Source organism: Ammodytes marinus, assembly GCF_949987685.1.
Source record: "Ammodytes marinus genome assembly, chromosome: 6".
Classification (NCBI taxonomy): Eukaryota; Metazoa; Chordata; class Actinopteri; order Uranoscopiformes; family Ammodytidae; genus Ammodytes; species Ammodytes marinus.
Genome location: NC_137235.1, coordinates 27987533 through 28008317, shown reverse-complemented (window position 1 = coordinate 28008317; position 20785 = coordinate 27987533). Strand labels below are relative to the sequence as shown.

The 20785-nt window shown below is 39.7% G+C and overlaps 2 protein-coding genes across 3 annotated transcripts in view; one reads left to right on the top strand and one right to left on the bottom strand.

The window, feature by feature from the left end:
* The window catches only part of krt222 (keratin 222), a gene marked incomplete at its 3' end in the record, with an annotated part of 25214 nt that extends 17588 nt beyond the window's left edge, over positions 1 to 7626 (top strand). For both annotated transcript variants that reach the window (XM_080029993.1, XM_080029992.1), the window contains exons 6-10: positions 1264 to 1389; positions 1942 to 2162; positions 4325 to 4548; positions 4677 to 4779; positions 7413 to 7626. In XM_080029993.1, the coding sequence (XP_079886119.1) occupies positions 1264 to 1389; positions 1942 to 2162; positions 4325 to 4548; positions 4677 to 4779; positions 7413 to 7626 (888 nt within the window). The remainder of the gene's footprint in view (positions 1 to 1263; positions 1390 to 1941; positions 2163 to 4324; positions 4549 to 4676; positions 4780 to 7412) is intronic.
* A 2458-nt stretch (positions 7627 to 10084) lies between these two features.
* LOC307251743 (tensin-4-like) lies at positions 10085 to 19943 on the bottom strand. Its single transcript, XM_080029151.1, has 13 exons — positions 19891 to 19943; positions 18449 to 18731; positions 16953 to 17277; positions 16006 to 16343; positions 15813 to 15908; positions 15393 to 15524; positions 14470 to 14562; positions 13629 to 13706; positions 13412 to 13468; positions 11941 to 12112; positions 11744 to 11812; positions 11394 to 11423; positions 10085 to 10856 (listed from the first exon to the last, which is right to left on the bottom strand). Exons 2-13 carry the CDS (start codon positions 18702 to 18704, stop codon positions 10724 to 10726), a joined length of 1779 nt encoding a protein of 592 aa, XP_079885277.1. The 5' UTR covers positions 18705 to 18731; positions 19891 to 19943; the 3' UTR covers positions 10085 to 10723.
* Positions 19944 to 20785: the final 842 nt, after the last annotated feature.

Sequence of the window (20785 nt, the reverse complement as noted above, 5' to 3'; positions counted from 1 at the left end):
TAGAAACATTCAAATGAGCACCCTGTCAGGAGGTATTCTACATGAGTGCTAATTTACTACTAATACTTTTTCTTTTTACATTGTGTTATCCTGCATTAGTAGGTACATTTTAGTGAGTAAGTACCTTGTTCATCACAGTTGACAGGTGGAATGATAATTCCCTTGGCTTTGGCAACCAACTTCATCAAGATATGGAGTCTTGTCTGCCAGTGTTAGCACTAATAAAGAGCAGATTCAGGATAATCTCTGCCTTTATATGCTCAACACTTAATTTTCTTCCTAAATACAATATGCTTTATGCATTGAAACAGAAAAATGAGAATAATTTCAGTATGACATTTAAAGAGAGAACATAACTTCAGTAATTTTCTTTGTTTATACTGTAAAAATACTGTCATATCTATGCTGAAACAGTGTCACCGCTTCACTGCATTTGAAGGCAGACGGAGGATGTGAAAGTCCCGACATCTGCACAGAATGTACATACAGCTGTGTGTACACGCAGGCCCGGGTGTCTGCTCCACTGTCTGTTTACCTTAAGTGAAACACACAGTACCAACACCACAACCTGTGGCTGCCTCTCCCCTGACTGTCTGACAGAGTGCCAATGATAGAGATCTGACACCCACGTCCTGTGTGTGCTGTGGTTGCACTGTGCTTCTCATCAGACCTTTGTCATTTTTCTGGAACAGATATTGATTCCAGCCAGCCATATACCATCGTAACTGCACATCAAAGTCACCTATTGTGCAAAAATGCACTTTTCACGGTTTTACAAAATGTATATGGGTCTATGATTTAGACTCCCAAAGTATGAGAAATAGCAACACTCACTCTTTTTCTCCACCTCCACCTTTCTGTGCAAAAACCCGAGTTAGATTTATCTCCCCTTATGACCTCATAAGGGGAGAAGGAAAGACCCACCATTACCCATCTAACTTAGCACTACCACCTGTGATAAGCCACACCCCCAGATACCCCCCCTGATTATAACTGGCAGTTAGATTCAAACCGGCAGTTAGATTCAGGGCCATTCAGAACAGACTGGGCTTTTTGGAAGCCGGGGCTTATGGATACAGGTTCTATAAAAGTAGCATTTCAGACAGAGGCAGCAATAGCACTGTGAGAAATACAAAGACTGTAACTACATTACACAGGAAGAAGCTTGTTATTGGGTATTTATTTAGCAGAGATGGTGGCAGTGGTGGTGGTTTTTGGGCGTGTGTACTTCTTATAATGTCTAATCCCCGTCCCCTGACCCAGGAGGAGGCAGCATGGGCGCAGGTGAGCCTCGGCAGCACCGCCCTGAGGGAGGCCCGGGCCGAGCTAGCTGAGGCCAGGAAGCAGTGGCAATGCCTGCAGGTGGAGATTGAAACCCTGCATGCCTTGGTAAGAAAGCACACACAATCAATGGATCACCAACTCCCCAACTATCACACCGATACAACGTTTTCCAAGGCAAACGGAGGATTGCATGTGTTGACTTTGTACAAGTGATAAGAAGAATATTAGCAACAAGGATTATAGCAAAACATATACTGTAAAATGTTTCTAAAACACACAATGTCACAACCTGCCCAGCATTTACTAAAATGTCAAGTACATAATATTACACTTTTTGTATATTTTAGTAAGTTATTACATTCTGTGGTGGTATGACATTTGTATTTTGTGTGGCAAATTAAATACTGTGTACAGATAAGCATTTCATACTTAAACAACGTGACACCATAGCAGTGTGGCAGCTGGGGCTGCTAAGACGAAGCTAACATGACACTGCACTGTTGGTGGTGGGAAACCAGGGAGGAATAATGGTCAGGTTTTGCACAATGCACGGTTATAACATTAGTTTCTACATGTTGCTTTGTCAAGCGTTGTGGAGTTTGAAATCAGAATGACAACGGTGTAGTCATTAGCCTAAACGCTTTCCTTGCTTTCCAGGAGAAAGGCCTGGAGAGCTCCCTGCACAATACCCAGCATGTGTACTCCAATCAGCTGCAGGACCTCTCCCAGGTCATCTCTGGTCTGGAGAATGAGCTGGAGCAGGTGAGGAGTGGGCTGGCCACACAGCGCCAGCGCCACAGCCAGCTGCTCAACACCAAGATGAGGCTGGAGCAAGAGATCACCACATACAGACGTCTGCTGGAGCGCGAAGAAGGCAGGTGAGGGCCAGACGCAGAGAAAGATATGCCAAGAGAAAAAGGAATCTTTTGGTGGAAATTTCGTATTCTCAGTGTTGATCAGGAGGTAAAAGAGTTTTTTGGGTGTACTTGAGCTAGCCTGGCAATACCAGCCTGATTGGCCCGGTCAAAAAATGACTGTGCCAATCAAGGTTCGCGTTCAGACCACAGTTCATCCGTTAGTGGAAGGCAGTCCCTGATTGGTTCATGTAGTCGTCAATCTAGCCTCCAGTCAGACCGGGCCTTCCCCACTGTGCGTCCGTTAGTGGAAGGCAGCCCCTGATTGGTTCATGTAGTCGTCAATCTGGTAAAGTCCATACTTATCTGCAGCTATCATGTGCTGTCATTTTTAGTCTGGTGAAAGCCTTTACTTCTCACTGGAACTGTAGACTACGGCCTAGGAACATATCGACATGTAAACCCAGGGACTTGAAAATCAACCAATAATTCCCAAGGATTTTAAATGTCAAGATGACAAACTTTCCACCCCTGATTCATAGCCTGAAAATCCAGCTCTGCCTTCAGACAAGATGATAGAATCCAGACAGTCGACCCGTCTTTGTCTTGCCTCCTAAAATTATGGCCTGCCAGAATCAGGCTGTTTTATTGGAGAGTATTCCATTCCTTTGGCATGGCCTTTAATTATCATCCTCACTGATTTTATAGTTCCAAGAAGGTACAGCAATTTGGTTTTATGACTCTTGCAGATGTGTCACCTTTGGTTTTGCAGAGGCATTTAAAACATGATTTTGACTGATGACATTGGTACAAGGAGAGACATGATGTGGCATTTTCAATTTGCATTGTGTTTTTGTATTTGAGAAGGGTGGCGACTGAGTGGGTGGCAAGTGCAGACTCAAAGGGCTGTGAGACAAAAAAAAGACCGTGAATTTCTTTGAGTTGGTTATTCAGCTAGTGTTGCGAAATGGGCCTAATTTTTTTTTTTAAATGTAGTCAGTATTTCAAGAAAGAGCGTGAATCTAGTTTTTCATTTCCACTCAGTGTAAAACCAGACCCAGAACACGGGACCAAAAATATGTGTTGGTATCAAGCCTGTTTGTTGGGATAGTTGTGGATTTGGTTCTGCTGTCCTCCTCAGCCTTTGGCCTCATTGCTGGCGGACTTGAAACCATGTTCTCTTCCCCTGGTCTATTGTAGCCCCTTGCTAGCCTCCTGCTAACTGCTGATCATAGATTGCATAGTTGGTAAAGAATCTTGCAAGGCTCTCTGCATGGTGTGTGCCTGACAGGCCATTACTAGGATATAATTGATGTTGGATAATTATTGTCACAATGCTTTTGCTGTTGGTTTTAGTTTTCTAAATTAAATATGAAGCACCCACCACTGGCAGGTCATTCCACTGATGTGTTGCAGATATCCATTATGGACTATCTGATGTGCCTTGATGTGGTGGAAGTGGGTGGTCCAGGCTTCACAAGCATGAAGTAATGTGGTGATGCATACAGCAAGGTACACTACATGGAAGATGGACATTTTGGTTCATTACGTTGGTCCTCCAAAGGCTTGTTTGATCCGTCTGTGCACTTCAAGATCAATGCAGTTATGGTATTGCAGTTCCCGAACCTGCCCTTCATAGTGGTTGTTTAGAATCCCTTGATATTGAATATGTAACCCATAAGTCAATAATAAGATATTGTTGGGGACAAATTTACTTCCTTTCTTGCCGAGACAAGACGATCAATACCGCTGCAGCTTGAGCCAGCGGGTGATTAGCTTAGCTGATTGTCAAGGCTGTAAAAGCAGGGAAACAGCTTGTTGGCGGTTTCACCCGTTGTCTTTTGTGCACATTACACAAACAATATGTCAGTTAATGAGCTTTAGAGGTGCTAGTAGGTGCATTTTTTTAACCTTTGGACAGAGCCAGGCTATAGCTTCCTTTAGTGTTTTTCGTGTTCTATTTATATTTATAGAAATATGCAACTGGAGGAAGACTGCTCCAAACAAAATTGCATTGTCTTTTACAATGACAATACACATTATTCTATTCTATTCTTATTCTAGCTGTTTCTCCTGTCTTCATGCTAAACTTAACTTACCGTCCGACATGAGAGTGGCACGCACGCACACATATACAGTGGGTCACATGGGTTATGGTTGTCATTACCTTGCCATTCTGCCTGCAGGTACATGGGTCGTAGTGGGCAGCAGCCAATGGGACTGCAGCCCTGGAGGTCTTACGTGGAGGAGCCAAAGGAGAACGGGGTAGAGCATGACTTCAGTGACCCTGCTCTGACTCCAGACGAACCCAAGTCAGAGCCCCTGCCTGAAATACCTTCACTCCTCCCAGCAGAGAATGGGCTAAAGAAAAGCATACTGTATAGGCAGCAAAGCCTTGTGATACTCACAGGTGAGTCACAAACAAACACACACACACACACACGCACACGTACACAAACACGCACACACACACACAAACACACACAATCTAACTACAGTCATATCTGGCCATGATTCATCACTGTTGTCTTCTCACAGAGCCAGAGCAAGATAAAGACTTGCGAATCTCCACTGTGAAGACTCAGGAGTTTCTTCAAGGGAACGTGGTGAGAGAGAGTGCCGAGGGTCACGGAACCATTGAGTAAGTATTGATCTCTTTGCATCCCCCAATGACCTGTAGTCAGCACCTTTGGTTGAGTCTGAAATGTAGGCATTTTCTACTAGCAAGCATTGACAGCATCACTTTAGAGCACATTGGTCTAAATGCCCTTTTGAGGACGAAACAGCAGTTTTTTGCTTGTCTAAGGCTTACCTTTCTGTCATCTATTGTGCAAGTTGCATTTTTTCATGTTTTTTCAACATTTATATGGGTCCCTGGTTTGTCTACAGGCTGCCTAGGAAATCTAACTGTCATTTAGATTCAAACGTGTAGTAAGATCCAGGACCAATCAGAGCAGACTGGGCTTTTTGGAAGGCGGGGCTAAAAGAGACAGGTTCTAAAACGGAGGGTTTCATACAGAGGCTGAAAAGAGGAGAATCAGCAATGGCACTGTGAGAAATATAAAGGGTGTTTTGGACACTACATCATGAAAACAGTTTCTATTAGAAACCCAAATAACAGTTTTGAACCTGAAAATGAGCCTAATATGTGACCTTTAATACCTCTCAGTCTTGTACTATTGTACTCACAATCCTCCACATCTTCCCCACCCTTACTTGGCGACATCTAGTACAGCAGACAAGATGTAGACACTGTCAGAGGAATTCTGTTCACACGTCAAATATGATAAGAGGCATGACATGTTTACTCGGCTTCACAGGTTCCCGTGAGTAAATCATCACGGCCCTGCATGGGAATTTTTTCAGCTTTCGTTTGATGTGGAGATACCCGCCTGGCGTGTCGAGTCTTCAGGGTGTGGCACCTGTTATTGTTTGATGAGACAGGGGTGGAATTCTTTGTTCAGGCTTCGGTTGTAACCACATACAACAATCCAACGCTGTCACTCTGCCCAGAATGTTTTGCCCTTGTCTTTTAGCTGGGATCAGCAGACAAGTCTCTGAGTCACTTGATTGATTCCCACTGGGATCCAGGGACTTTAATTTACTTCGGCTAAATGTGCATCCTTCTACCTTCAGCCAATAACCTCAGTCACCGACAGGAATCGTTATCTTGTTGAAATACTCCAGTTAAGCAGTTCTTGATACCCGTCCAATGAGTGAAGTTGGTCTACTACTTTGTTAGGTAATGGTCCAGTAGCAAGGCATCTATCTTTTTTTTAGTATTGATTTAACCATGTTCCCCAAACCATTGCAACTACATCACAGGCCTAATCATTTTAAAACACTCATAATGTCCATGTCCTCCTCACCCTGAGTCCAAAGCTGTGGTGATTCATGATACTAGACAACCATTGTCTATAGTCACTGTTTTTTTTTAACCATTGCAAATACTGCAGTGGGATACAATGGACATAGGTAGCCAGCTGCTTCCATGGTAGCTCTCGGAAATCTGTGTGTGTGTGTGTGTGTGTGTGTGTGTGTGTGTGTGTGTGTGTGTGTGTGTGTGTGTGTGTGTGTGTGTGTGTGTGTGTGTGTGTGTGTGTGTGTGTGTGTGTGTGTGTGTGTGTGTGTGTGTGTGTGTGTGTGTGTGTGTGTGTGTGTGTGTGTGAGAGAGAGAATGAAGAGTGAGAGGCACATTTTGTGTATATAAATGCAGTCCACTTGATTGCTGTGTATGTAATACATGTGTCAATGGGAAACGGGTCACTCTTGTGACCTCCACCTGCTATACCAGCAATTTTTCTCTTACAGACAATTGTTTACCTTTAAAGGGTCACGTACGTATTGTTTTGGTTCACTATTACTGTTCTCATCAAACCTATTTCCAGCCTTAGCAGGCAGCTATTCTCAGCGAAAACCCTCTGCACACTGCCTGACCCAACAGCAAGTGCAGAAACACACCAATAGTAATATAGCAATAGTTATATTGCTCTGTGTTTGCTAAATGTGTGAAATGTGGGGTTTTTGAACATAGGTTTTCAGAAAGGTGGAGGTGGAGAAACAGAGTGAGGGTTGTTTTTTCTCTAGACCAATATAAATGTAGAAAAAAACATGAAAAAAGGCATTTCGTATTATAGGTGACCTTAAAAGTCCAACAGATACATATTGCTGATCATTTTGGCAGCAATATTTAGTATGTGCATTACCTTTTTTATTTAGTGACTCACTTGCCATAACAGTGCTTGCCTCTTCTGTTCTAGTCAGAGAGTGCGTCAGACAGTAATTTGACTGATTTTGAATTTAGTTTGTTTGATAAGGCAAAGGTCCTACTGATCCTCAATGAGTCTACTCAGTGCCAGGCTCACAGGTAATACATTTAAAGTGTTCTCCCGTGCTGCCCCCTGGTGTTATTGTGCAACCAGGTGTATCATGTACATATAAATGACTGGGATCATGTTTATTGAAATTGCCCATCACATTTGATTACATGACACACAGTTATACTGTTGTAACTAAAGCTCCTGGGGAAAATTGTTATTTGTGATACTTGGCATTATAATGAGAATTGAAAAATTATAAATAAATAGTATACATTTACTTTTGGGCTGTTGGCATCCACATTCAAGGACAAGACACAACATTACTCCATACCATATACTTTAGATGTTTCAGAACAAAAGAAAAATTGTTAGATGCATGCAGAATGTGACATTTACAGCATCACTTGCTATTACATCATCTGTTATTGCCATGACTTTGTGATCTCTTCCCCAGGACGGAGCAGATTGACAAGGTGATAAAGCAGTGGGAGGGGTCCTTCTTCAGAGGGAATCCCAAGCTGAGGAAGAAGTCAGTTTCCCTGCGCTTTGACCTTCACATGGCGGCGGCAGACGAAGGCTGTGCCCAGACTAAACAGGACAGCCTGCCTGATGTGGAGCTGTGTCTCATCATGAAGAGATCGCGCAGCATCTCCGCCATCGCGCAGTAGCTGAAGTCTACTGGTTGGGCCGGAGACAACACTGGTTTGCAAGCTGCTTGTGGTAACACTGGCGGTGTTGGAGCTTCAGAAATAGAGTCTGCGTCATTGACATCTGGGATATTAACATCCATAACCATCATGCTAAATATGAATTTTCAAATTACAGCATTCATGAACTTTGTATCACTATTGACACTGAGATCAAACCATGACTCTGGCAGGAGAACCTTCATCCATCAGGCTATTGTTCTTGAATGGGACCATTTCTATATAGTGCCAGAAACCACGTCCAATATATCAGAGCTACAATACAAAGGATAGCAATCAAAGATATAACGTATTTCCAAGGAAAAGTCTTTCTCCACATTGTCATAATCTTAGTATGAGTTCACTTGACAAAAGAGATGACATCGACCATATGACTCTTCTTAAGGCCAGACACTGCAGGTGAATAGGGTAACGACTTTAACTTAAAAATAGCATTAACCTTAGCCAGTTGCTTACTTACATCAATACATATTCTTTTGTATTACAATTCTTTTCAGACATTTTTTAATAAATATGTAAATTTGCCAATATCTAACTAACTATGGGTAAATTTGCATCTCTTTAAAAACCAAACAACTAGATGTTGAATGAAGCCAGAGTTAAAATCTGTATTTAAAATTTAGAACACATAAGGGTCCAAAGTTTTTACACAACAGATTTTGGATACAGGCCTTTTTCATTTTATAAATTAAAGAATACAATGTACAGGTCTTAATATGCATTTTCTGAATGTTTTTAAGAACAAAATGTCTCGTCATTTCATCAATCGGACAACAACATATGAAAAAATCCTTCTGCAGTAACCTTCTGAATGGTGCTAAGAATGATTACGGACGGTTTGTTTGATGTAAGTACTTTAGTTTAAGTAAGTTTGATATTTGGTTCAAAGTATTAAAAAACATATGTTGAGATAACGGCTGTTAAGGATGGCTGTACATGAGAGGAATGAACACCTTAATGTACATTTTGGACCTTTTATTTTTTAGTATGAATGAAGACATGTCATGGAAGCAAAATTAGCCAGAAATCTCAAATTGACCAGTGCGTGAAAAAAACAATGTCTTTGCCTGCAGTGTCTTGCCTTAACTGCATCTTTTATTCTAACTCTTGGTCAAATAGTCTGAGTGCGTACATACTGTAGATGGAGATAAATGGCGTAGAATCAAAGATCACTATATGAGCTGCTGTGAACTATCTAAGGTTGATTTTATTTGGTAGTTTTTCCTTTAGGAGACTGGACATGAAATCATTTGGGTGGGGGGAGGCAGGTCAGAAAAAAATGATGTTATGTTATTCAAAAGCTCACACTTTTACATTATTCTGCATTTCAGCAGAAAGCAGTAGAAAGAAAAGACAGTCTAGAATATTCAGCAAACAGGGCACGTTATTTAGTTTATTTGCTATATTTTCTGCCAATAACGAGATTTGGTGGATATGTGAAAACGATCATTCCGTTCATAGAGGTTTAAATTGAAGCAATCTTGAATGAATTGTGCACTTTAATTAATGGTAAAATGAATTCAACTGAATAGTGTTATAGTACTGTGAGATTTCATGGGTTGCAATTTTTGGTTTTGCCAAGGGGAGGGGCGAACGATAATATGCGTAACGTTGGAGAGGGCCATGCTTTTCAAGAAAGTGGGGCAGTGTTCAGCCCTCCAAACTGATCAGTTTGGTGCAGTCCCTAAATGCTTGCACTGCAGACACAATGTGTGTAATTTTGAGCGTCTTTTTTTCACTGCAGTTCATTCTCTATGAGGAGAAGAAAAACCTTGCAACTCTAACTGATAATGTAGCTACATTTTAACATGCATTATCCTAAAAATATTATATATAAACCACTGTTTACTGTGATCATAACAGCAGAGAGGTTCACCGTGTCTCACCAGAGGGGGGCAGTATTTGTAAATAGTTAACACTGCAGTTAATCTTCAATGCTCAACTCGGGTTGTGTAGCACATGCTCTCTGTTACACTTTACATTCAAGAGTTTTTATGCTAAGTTTTATGAGTTGGCACCAAAGATTATATTCTAAATTTAAAAAAGGACCATGTTGCATTGCATTTGGGTGCCACGGAATACGTTGACAATATTTAAAGGATATTATCTATGCAGTTCTGGGCTTGGTTTTGCTTTGCTTCTTGAAGCACACTCTTAATTTTTGGGAACTATGTAACTTCAGAATGAAGCATAATGCTTTTATCTAACGAATTATCAATTTAAAATGAAAATAAAAAAATAAATATGTGAAGACTTTTCCGTTGTGTTCTTTTTGTCAAATGTTAAACCATCATAGAGCCATTAACCACAAGATAAATCTGTGTTTTCACACTTTCATGACCGCGCTTCCTCTTTTTCTCTTTTTCTATTAAACATAAACATTTGTAAGCAAGACCAACCGTTTGACATGTTTATTTTTCATCATTACAAGTATGAACAAAATACATCATTATAAAGATAGTGTTTACAGTGCAGCATAATAAATACATTCTAAATACATTTTTAACTATACAACTAAAGTATCTGCAAAGTTTCTGCTTTGAAAGGAATGGACAGTGTGCTAGTTGTTTTTCAAGTCTATTACAGGGCCTTTACAATCCCAGATTTACACCTCAGTTTACATTGTGAATCATTGTGTGAAGGAACTAGACAAATAAGACTGCTGTCTTAACCTATACATAAGCATCTAATACCATATTATATTGCAATGATATTTTAGAGGGCTTCATTATATTGACGAGTTTATTTAGGCATTCTTACAAACCCGTAGTATTTTAAAGTGGCAGCGAGTTGTGTACTTTCTTCATATGTGCACACACAGTAATACGTGTCTTTTCAATATGACTATTATCATCTGACCATGGCACGAGTCTGGGTAGTCTTAAGAAATTCTAAATCAGATTTCCGCTGGTATTGTAATCCAGCAGATACAGTTACTTGAAGAGTGACCACAGCAGTCGCGACACTCAATATTGGGGAAAAGTAGAGCATAAGACGGACAGTGCATGTAAGGCTGTAAAACCCATTACTCTATCATGTGGTCTAGGTCCTTGTGCGTCTATGGCTTGGCTATTGCCGCCTGAATGACCTCAATGACTTTGTTGCAAGGATGCAGGGCTTCATATTCTGCAAATACGTGGCACACATTCTCCATTCCAGCCTCTACACCTTTTGCCACGAAGCCAAACATCCTGTTGGGACAAAGAAACCTTAGATTAGATTAGATTAGATTAGATTAAAATAAAATAAAATAAAATAAAATAAAATAAAATAAAATAAAATAAAATAAAATAAAATAAAATAAAATAAAATAAAATAAAATAAAATAAAATAAAATAAAATAAAATAAAATAAAATAAAATAAAATAAAATAAAACAAAACAAAACAAAACAAAACAAAACAAAACAAAACAAAACAAAACAAAACAAAACAAAACAAAATAAAATAAAATAAAATAAAATAAAATAAAATAAAATAAAATAAAATAAAATAAAATAAAATAAAATAAAATAAAATAAAATAAAATAAAATAAAATAAAATAAAATAAAATAAAATAAAATAAAATAAAATAAAATAAAATAAAGGTATGACACATATGAATTGCAGGTGAGCCTCAAACTCTGGGATGGTTAAATGTGGATCTCCGCATAAGAAAACATTTAAATGTACAGGTAATTAATTACAAATGATCATTCAGATATGGTAAGAAATTAAGTGTAAAATTACCGTGCACCCGAAGTGGGACCTCTCAGCCACCTGTAAAGAGTGGGAAAGACAAAGTTTAGCATGCAGTCTATACTTTCATGTCCTCTGTTAACAAAAATCAGTCATAAGGACCAGTTCCAGCACCATCCAGTTTTATATGGTGAATTAAAAAATATTACAAATACATTTAAATCTATATAGTACTGGTACTTGTAAGGCGATTCATCAGCTCTTTATATGCAGGCCCCAACATAAAAGTGAATGTAACCGGAGCAGTGAAGGTCACATAGTATCTTTTGTAACACAAGTTTGTACAGTATCATTCTCAAAATGAATCCCTTTGATTTTGCAACTAATTGCTACATACTCACAGTCTATTGTCCGGATCTTCCCCACCGTAGCTCAGCAGCTGAGCAGGGTAATGGCGTCTGAAGAAGACCCTGTGAAGAAATGATTTTGGCTGTTAGAAATCAGTAGCACAAATGCACAGAATCCACCATGATTATGTAGTTGTTTACGATGTAAGTACAATCTTTGCGGCAGGTTGACAGGAAGTGTGTTTTCATACCTTCTCTTGATATCCGTCAGTGTAACGCCCTTCAAAGACACCTTCATGTTGACTACGATTGGTGTGAAGGAACCCGGGGCCTTGTCAAGTGTGAGCGACACCGCCTTCTGCACTGCACGAGGGCCTGTCAGCCTCTCAGTGGGGACAGCATTCAGGTAGATGAAATTGCAAGCTATGGAAAGGGCAAGCATTGTGATAGTTTGATCAGAAATAGAGGTTAAACGCACATAAACATTAAATGATATACATGTCGCCAAGTAAAATGTGAAATTAAGTAAGTGAAGCCCCTTCCAACTCTCTGGATTGTTAGTCACATAGCCCTTATAGGGAAAATACAGTGCCAATAAACAGGTCTAATTAGTATTTTATTCAGAATACACTTCAAGTGGCCTATATACAGTAATTCAAAATGTATAAAAACTAGACAAAACTAGAAAAACATTTCTAGACTAAATCAAGAAATACAGATATTCCATCAGACTGTAATCTTCTTTGGTAATTCAGCTGGAAGTGGTGGGAAGTTATTAAGTAGGCCTAAGCCTACTGCCCGTAAATACAACTTTTTGTTAGTCTACTTAATTTTTCCAGTTTATTATGGCTAATTTATACTCCTCATTTCAAAGCCTATTTTACTTCTTTTTTATAACTCCAATAGGCTACATTTATTTGACAGCTATTAGCTAGTTAGTAGGCTAGGTTAACCTACTCCACATTATATATTATATGGGCCTACCAACATAGAAAAAGCACACCTAAAGGAAACACAGCCTTTAGCAATTAAGCCAACTAAATTGCTATGTAAATGATCCAACGTTTGCTGTGATAACCATGACATAATAAAGGATGTCTATGGTGATAACGGCCAATTAGCTGGCGAGGTTTTTCTGTGCTGACTTGACAGCGGTGGGAAAGAAACATTTCTATTCAAACCTGTCCTTTATCTTTTCACTCTTTTATTGGTTTAGTTTTGAATTAACTTTTTATTCCAAACCGAGCTATTTCTCAAAAAGGACTTTGTAAAAAGCTCCATAGGAGTCTTAAAGGCTGAAAGGTCTTCAACATGAGCTATTTAGCTAGATAATTTGTTCTTCCTTTTTTTAGCTTGCTAACTTAACCTCAATTAGCTGTTTGAGCTAAATGCGTTACTGTTAGCATTTCCCACTAGCTACAGAAGATGAAAAGGTAAACACACACAGACACACACTCACACATATTCTAATATAAGTTTAAAGCAAGCAACATGTGTACGTTAAATGTAATAGCCTATATATTGTATTCATCCCTTAGCTAAGCCCACTTGTTGCTAACTTTCTAAATGGTAACTTCTTAATTTTTTCTCATTTATGTTGTTTTTTTAAGTATTTGTTACTTTATAAGCATTATTTTCAGAAAATGGCGACTAAATTTGATATTTACAGTTATATGTTAAAGTAAGAAAGAGCGAAAATAGTGTGCTGTTCTTTCGTCCCACCTGTTTTATTCTTGTCCTCTGATGGTAGATTCTCATTTGCCATCTCTTCTGCTGTGCCTGGATTTGTGTAAAACAATTAGATGTTAGTTTTAATTGTTCTACCTTCTCACACACGCACACGCACGCACGCACACACACACACACACACACACACACACACACACACACACACACACACACACACACACACACACTGTGTCTTGCAATAATGTCTTACCTTGGGAGTGGAGCAGCAATTTGCAGGGTAAGGCATATGCAGAGATAGTGTGCTGGTAGACCAGGGCAGAGAGACTACCTGTAAATGTAACACAAAGGTATAGCTTGAGTATAATTGAGACATTTGTTGTCATGTAACAAAAGGTCAGACAATTAACTTTAGGCTATTTTTAAAGTTTAAATAAGGTGCGGGAGATGTTATGATTATTAGTGCAGTAGACCTATAATGTTGTCTACAAGTTACTTTTCTAGATGTTGAATGGGGATGGTCATTTTTTAAATTTATTTTGTACAGTCATCTTCATCCCTTGGCCCTTTCCAGACGCAACTATTCCACTCTTAAAAACCTGTGGTTATTTATCTTATGATATATAGGCTGTTGAAAGGTGAAAAGGAAAAGATGGACTGAGTAAGTCTGGTACAATATATCACTTTGCCACGTTAATATTTGACAAAGCCACTGCAGCAGTAAACAACTGTAAACTATTCTGTGGAAGCAGATATACTTAAGCACACGCGTATTAAGTTCACAAACACCCACAGGTTCTGATAAGAGAGGTGACACGCATTGAACCATACCGTATTAAAGGCCCCTGGGGGTGTGGTAAACGCACACACCCTATGAACTCATACAGTACCTCTGTACAGCACTAATGATCCACCCACGCCTGCCCACCCACATCCCAAGAGGCTAGACATGGCTGACTCAGCTCTAGTGTAGTAGATACATTCAGGATGTGCAGTCATAATGGGGAAGGCCAGGGAATTTGAGCAGTTAAGGAGAAAGTTGATCACTTGTGGTTACGAAACAAAACTATTATTGAGGTTGGCTTTTTCCTTACCAAAGTATGGTTCCTGAGAAGAGCCTTTGATGCGCACGCCCTTGGCTGATGATTCAATAAGGAAGTGTCTGACCAGATCTGAACTGCTGTCTCCTGTTTTCGTGAAAGGACAAATGTTAGGAAGAAAAAATGTTTACATGCAGTCAGTGGGATTAATATAACATAAATTGATACATAAAATGGAAATTGAATTTTCTAAGTGTTTGACCTTTTACATTTCTCCAAATTTTCTTTATAAATCTTATATCTTTTTTTTTTTTTTGCTTTGGGCTATATTTCTTTAACCCTGCAAATTGTTCCTGAAAAATAACAGCCTAAACAGAGAAAATATTATTGCAACCACATCCATCAAACAAGTATGATTGTGTTCTTCTGTAATTATCCTTGGTTGAGGGATGATTCTACAGGGGAATAATGTTACAAACAACATACTGAGCGTGCATTCATCCATTCTGTGTTCCTTAATAGGTAGAACAAATGCAAATTTCCCAAAGGAAGAAAGCCTCAAAGTCATGTTCTGTGAGTGAAGTCCATTTTTCCTTTTTTAAATTTTTCCTTTTTGATTGCTTTCAGAGGCATAAACAGCTGGTTTTCTTTTGTGTTTACACAGTGTATACTGCGGGTGGAAAATAAAACAGGGCTGTCTCCTGCCTGGCGTGGCCGCAGATAGTCGGGACGTTACAAGTCAACAAGCAGAGTTGGGTAAGTGATTCCCTGTGGCTTTCAGGTCTCATGGGATAGACCAATGACAACGGCAGCACTATATTGAACTATCTTCACATTGTCTGGGATAATTGTGGCATTCAAGACCTTCTCTTTCCTTTTGTCTTAACTCACGCTATATTCTATAATAGGCCTAGTACATGATTCAACAGTTGTCATTGGTCCAGGCCGCTGCTGCATGGGCTAGAAAACAAGTTTACCTGGGTAGGGGTTAGCAGTGAAGAGGGCAGACGTTTGATGCACCTTCATGGCCAGGCCGAAACTGCCTTTGTAGGATGTGCTGTCTCTCACCACAAATGTTCCTGCTTCCTTATGCTTCACCAGGTTATCAGCTAGAATTGAAGGAACATCACTAAAAGTGGTTAGAGAGATTTGCATTGTTTGTTTATTACTGTGTATGTATTGCAGAAATACATCCTTCATCCTTTAAAGGTCACCTATTATGCAAATGTTTCAGACAGAGACTCAAAAGAGGAGATTTCGCTAAGGGTTTTTTGGACATTATTATTACACCATAAAAAACAGTTGGTAGTAGAAACCCAAATGACAACCTTTTGAACCTGAAATTAGCAACATATGTGACCTTTCTTCAGTGAGGAGTGGTGTTTTGAGATTCTCACCTTCTTCTCTGCTGATATGTGGACGGAACCAAAGCTTTGAAGTGTCCATGACAAATTTCATCGAGGGCTGGCTGCCACTGAAATGGGCTTTGAAACCTAAAGAAACCATAGAAATATTACAGTGGGCTCAGATATTGTTTGAATTGTGGCATCTGCCAGCAAAATAGACTGTACTATCAAACGTGTGACTCACTGTGAGGAGTAGAAGGCTTGAGGTTGGACACAGGGAGGGTCTGAATGAAGTCCATTTCTAGCCCAGGAGACTGGATGTTCAGGTCTGTATGTGGTGCACCGTTGATAAGCAGTACAGGAATGTCACTCAGAGACCCACAGAGGGAAGCAGGACCGCTCTGTACCCCTGTGCTGTCACTGTGATACTCCTGCATATGTCCTCTCTTTGTCAGTGGGGGTTTCTCTGGGCTGTGCCTGCCATGAAAGGGCCTGGCTGTGGAGCCGTCGCTGAAGGATCCAGACGTGCGAATGAGCATGGACTCTGGGGAATCAGCATCATCACTGGCCAGCGACAGGTTGCTATGCAGAAATGAAGTTGTATAGATGTATTAGGAAATGTACAGATCAATATGCTATATTATTAAGGGTTTTTTTCAACTTACACGATGGAAAATAAGAAATTGGCATTGCGTGTATTTGGGATTTCACCCGTGTAGGATCCTTAACTTTACTTTTTTCACTCATTTTTCTGATACTTAATATTAACCTATTACATGTTTAGCATTGGGCACATTTGTTTTTCTATCTTAAATCCTGTATTTGGTTTGCAATTTTTCTTAATTAGTTCTGCAACTGCTGAACATAAATTCCCCTCTGGATAAATAAAGTATTATTTTCTTTTTCCAGTTCTTTAATTTGGAACATTAGAATGAAATGAGATGGTTGGAAAAGATTGGCTCCACATTTTTTGGGGGGAATGTGGTTAAACTTCCCAGAGTGGCACTATTATTATTGCCATAAAACCTTTGTTCCACTGCAAAATCACAATCCACTAAGTCAGCTGCTAAATTTGGTTTTTAACAGCCTCTGAATACAACAAGCTTGTGATTGACAGCATATTTACAAGTAGCTGAGTGTAAAGAACGCATGTTTTACACATGTTTAATGGCAGGTCTTGCTTTGTTTTACCTGCCGAGGATGTAGCTGGTGTCTGAGCATGTGGACATGGAATGGAGCGAGGCGCAGCTGTTTCTGTTTGAGTTGGACAAGCGCAGGGAACCATGGGACAGGTCCTGCTTGGAGCGATGTTGTCGTGGGGCACTGCCACATGGCAGCGGGGGCAGGGAGAAGGTAGGGGAGCTGGAGAACACCAGTGTCCCATGGGGACTGTAGCTGACACTGCTGCTGCTGTGTGTAGGGATGGGGATACTGGGTGACACAGATTGCACCACGCTAGGCGAGGAGCAGGGAGGACATCCTCTAGGGACCAACACACAACGGTAGTGATCCTCATCTGAGCAGGAGGTGAAGGATGGACAGGAGAGCGTTAGCAAAAACATTGAAATAGGATTAGGAAATATCATTCAATTATTTTATCCTGAACACGCTCGGGTACGAGTACAAAAGTCACATCCTTTGGATTGGATTGGATTTAAACTACGTGTTTTAGGCAACTGAGAAAGTCGGGAAAGTTTAATATTTCAAGTTGCATTGCTACCCATTCACCTATATGCAAATGTGAATTGTTTGGTTAATGTTACATAGTGGACCTTTGTAATTAAACTCAGTGGAAAACTATGTGATCCATACATTCTCTGTCCTCGTGCCTGGCTTGCCTGCCTCTGGTTTTCTGTTTGCAAAATGGGCTTGGCTTCATTATGTAAGCACACAATTGCTAAATGTCAAGTGAAGACATTCATGTTGGTCATGCAGGTACCTGCTTGCACAGCTCAAGCCATTCTTTCCTAACTAAATACTTTGAATTCATATTTTTGCTGTTGCGATGATACCATATCACCTAGAGGAGTCCCAACATGTTCGTGTACACTTATACATTTGTCTGCCTCGTTGTGTTGATGGGAACAAAACAACGTGCGTTTATGCCTTTAGGAAAACACTGTTGTCAAGGCTTTATCCAGACAGCAACCAGTTACTTAATGGCAGTAGGTGCTGTGAAAACTAATCTTTTTTTAGCCTCTGTGATGGAATTAACCTTTGTGTTGTTTGATTTCTCATCACTGCCCACTCTGCTCTGTTCCCTTAATATACGACCAAACATCTTTCAAGATGAGCAACAGGGAATCTATTTATACGCTTTGTTGACTTTTGTGAACACATTTTGATGAGAGTAGTTAGACAGTTTGAGTGAGGCACCCTGTGACTACTTGGTGATTTAACTTGTTCAGGGTGTGGTCCTAGTATTGGCAGTAATTCCTAGATCAGATGAAGTGGTATAATTACCCCATGATAAAAACATTTAACAATATCTCAAAACGGGCGGGTACATTTCCAAAGCCCCAGGCTACATGTTTACTGTTGATTCTTAAATGGTTTTACTATGCTATATAGTCAATTATCTGTAAGTCACAGTCTTTGTTGCACTTTTTGTGATGAGTAGGAAAGAACCATAACAGAAATTAAAAAAAGAAGTCGCAATGCGAAGTGGCTTTACAGTGGTACCGTACCTGGAGGAGGGCTTGTGCACGAGGGGCTTTTGTTGACTTGAATAGGCTCGAATGTGGGATCCAGTTCCAGAATGAGCTGGTTGAGATTATCCAGGGAAATGTCGAGGTCATTGTCGGTACAGTTACTGCTGGGCTCCGGGAGACTGGGACGTTGACTGACTGTCTCCTGAGGCGGGTCCAGGCGGATAGTAGTCTGACCCACTCTCAGAACGTGATTGGGTATCATGTGGGACATGCCTTTAGCTGTAGGCATCATAGTAGGAGAGCACACAGTATTCTGGGACTATAAAGGCAGAGAAACAATGGAGAGCGATCAGTTACAATGTATTTACTGGAATGACAACCTGCTTTTGTCATCTTTGCAAAACAAGACCATCATAAGCTTCCTTTCCCATATGTGTGAAGGTCCTGTTTGCATGTGTGTTTTGGGCCTCAATGTGTGTGTAATTGTGTACTTGTGAATTTCCCCCCGGGGATTAATATAGTATGCATTTTCTTTTTAATAATACTCATTGAAAACCACAATTGTACTACTACACATGAATCCCATATTTGTCATTGTTATTTCGGTGGTTGAAGAATCAACTTACATTTGCACTGCACTTGCATTTGCAGCAGTCAGAATTCAATGAGAATGATTAGATTATGTGTACACGTATATAACGTATATAAAGTTTTTTCAAGCATATAGCATAGTTCACTGTTAATGCTGATGCTATCATACCGACGATATGTATTACTTACTTGAAAGATGTTCTTACTGTTAAAATAAGCAGTATGTGGCCTGCAGTGTGTTAGTCAGCATACCGTATGAATATGACACATGGCTGAGTAAATGTCTTACTTCAATGCTGATATCAGCATGAATAACTCTTGAGAAAAGGTGTGTCATACAGGGGACTATCACCTCTGTCTCCCTCTCTGTGCTTCAGACGAGGCGCGGTACTCACTGAGTCACCAAGGGGATGGCTGGTTACCATGACTATACTACTGTTTTTCTACAACAGCCAGGTGAATTTAGTATTTTGGAAAGCGGTTTACAGATGAAAATATGCTTTTTTTGGAAATAAGGATTATTCTGAATTGTTTTGCTTATGAGAAGCACCCATTAAGTTGTACAAAGCTTCACACTGTTGTGTCAGGAGATACTATAAACATGTTAGCTGTAATCACACTTTTGAAATATTCAGCATTTATCATCTCAGAAAAAGAGCGCATACATGGGGAGCATAATTTCTTTTAGCATAGCTTTAATGTACCTGCAGAACTTAATAATAATGAAACAGCATAGTTTTGAGACATGAACAAGGAACTGGCAGCAATTAAGTACTGGTGTCATATTTGTTAAAGCTGATCATACTTGACTTATCATGAATATCTTTACTGCAACTTATGTCCTGTACACTCTATAGTATACGTTATGGTAAAAAAGGTCATCTTACCTTATTCTTTTCTGGTCAGGGTTCTGCTGTTGTAACTCTGTTTAAGTTTCAGAGTGTTCACTGTTTTACTTTGACAGTGTGCTGCATTCTTTTATAAACAAATCCCAGCCCCTTTCCATGTTAGCCTATCAGCAGTGAGGATCAGTAATCCATGAGGCTGCAACTGATGATGTCATGTCATCTCAGCAGTGTTAAATTGATAGCTCAAGGGGTGTGTCTTTTTCTTTTTTTCTTTTTGGTAACAATGAAGTCAAAGAACACTTTCTTTAGAACAGCCTACATAGGCTGTTCTAAAGAAAGTGTCATTTTTCATGATATGTGATTTACATATGCACTTACTCATAGCAGTTTGAACTTCAGCTCGACAAAGTATTACCTGACGGGCATAAAGGCTACATATACAGGAGATGCTATGGACAGTGCTTGCGGAGAATACTGGGGGTTGTAGGGATTGTTGAAACAGGAATTCCACTAATCTTGTGTGTTTCATTATAATCAGTCATCCTCACATTATGTATCTTTGATTATATCTGCCTATGTAGCTGTTACATTTGACAAATCCAGTATTGTGGTGAGTTTGTTCATGCTACTAAAAGATATTACAATTGTATTTACCATTGGAAGTATCCTACAACTGAGCTTGCACCTTTGACATGGACATTCTCTAGTTAAATGATTTGATATAAAAAATGTAATTATCTAACAGTAAGTCCAAATGGAAAAAGGTTAAGCAACATGATTTTAATTGGTCTTTATAAATACCCCCACCCACCCCATATTGATAGTTGTTAGTGATTTTTTTTCACTCTGTGATCTCTTTGGATCAATGATGATATCTGGTGTTTAAAAGACAGTAACAAGATTAACACAGTTGGAGATCAATTTGCTAGATTGA

Excerpts from the sequence above, each read along its gene's own strand:
- LOC307251743 (XM_080029151.1), bottom strand. The coding sequence starts at position 18,704 with ATGATGCCTACAGCTAAAGGCATGTCCCACATGATACCCAATCACGTT. Across the intron at positions 14,563-15,392 it reads CACTGCTAACCCCTACCCAG|GAGACAGCAGTTCAGATCTG; the intron begins GTAAACTTGTTT and ends TCACGAAAACAG. Across the intron at positions 10,857-11,393 it reads GGTCCCACTTCGGGTGCACG|GATGTTTGGCTTCGTGGCAA; the intron begins GTAATTTTACAC and ends TTGTCCCAACAG.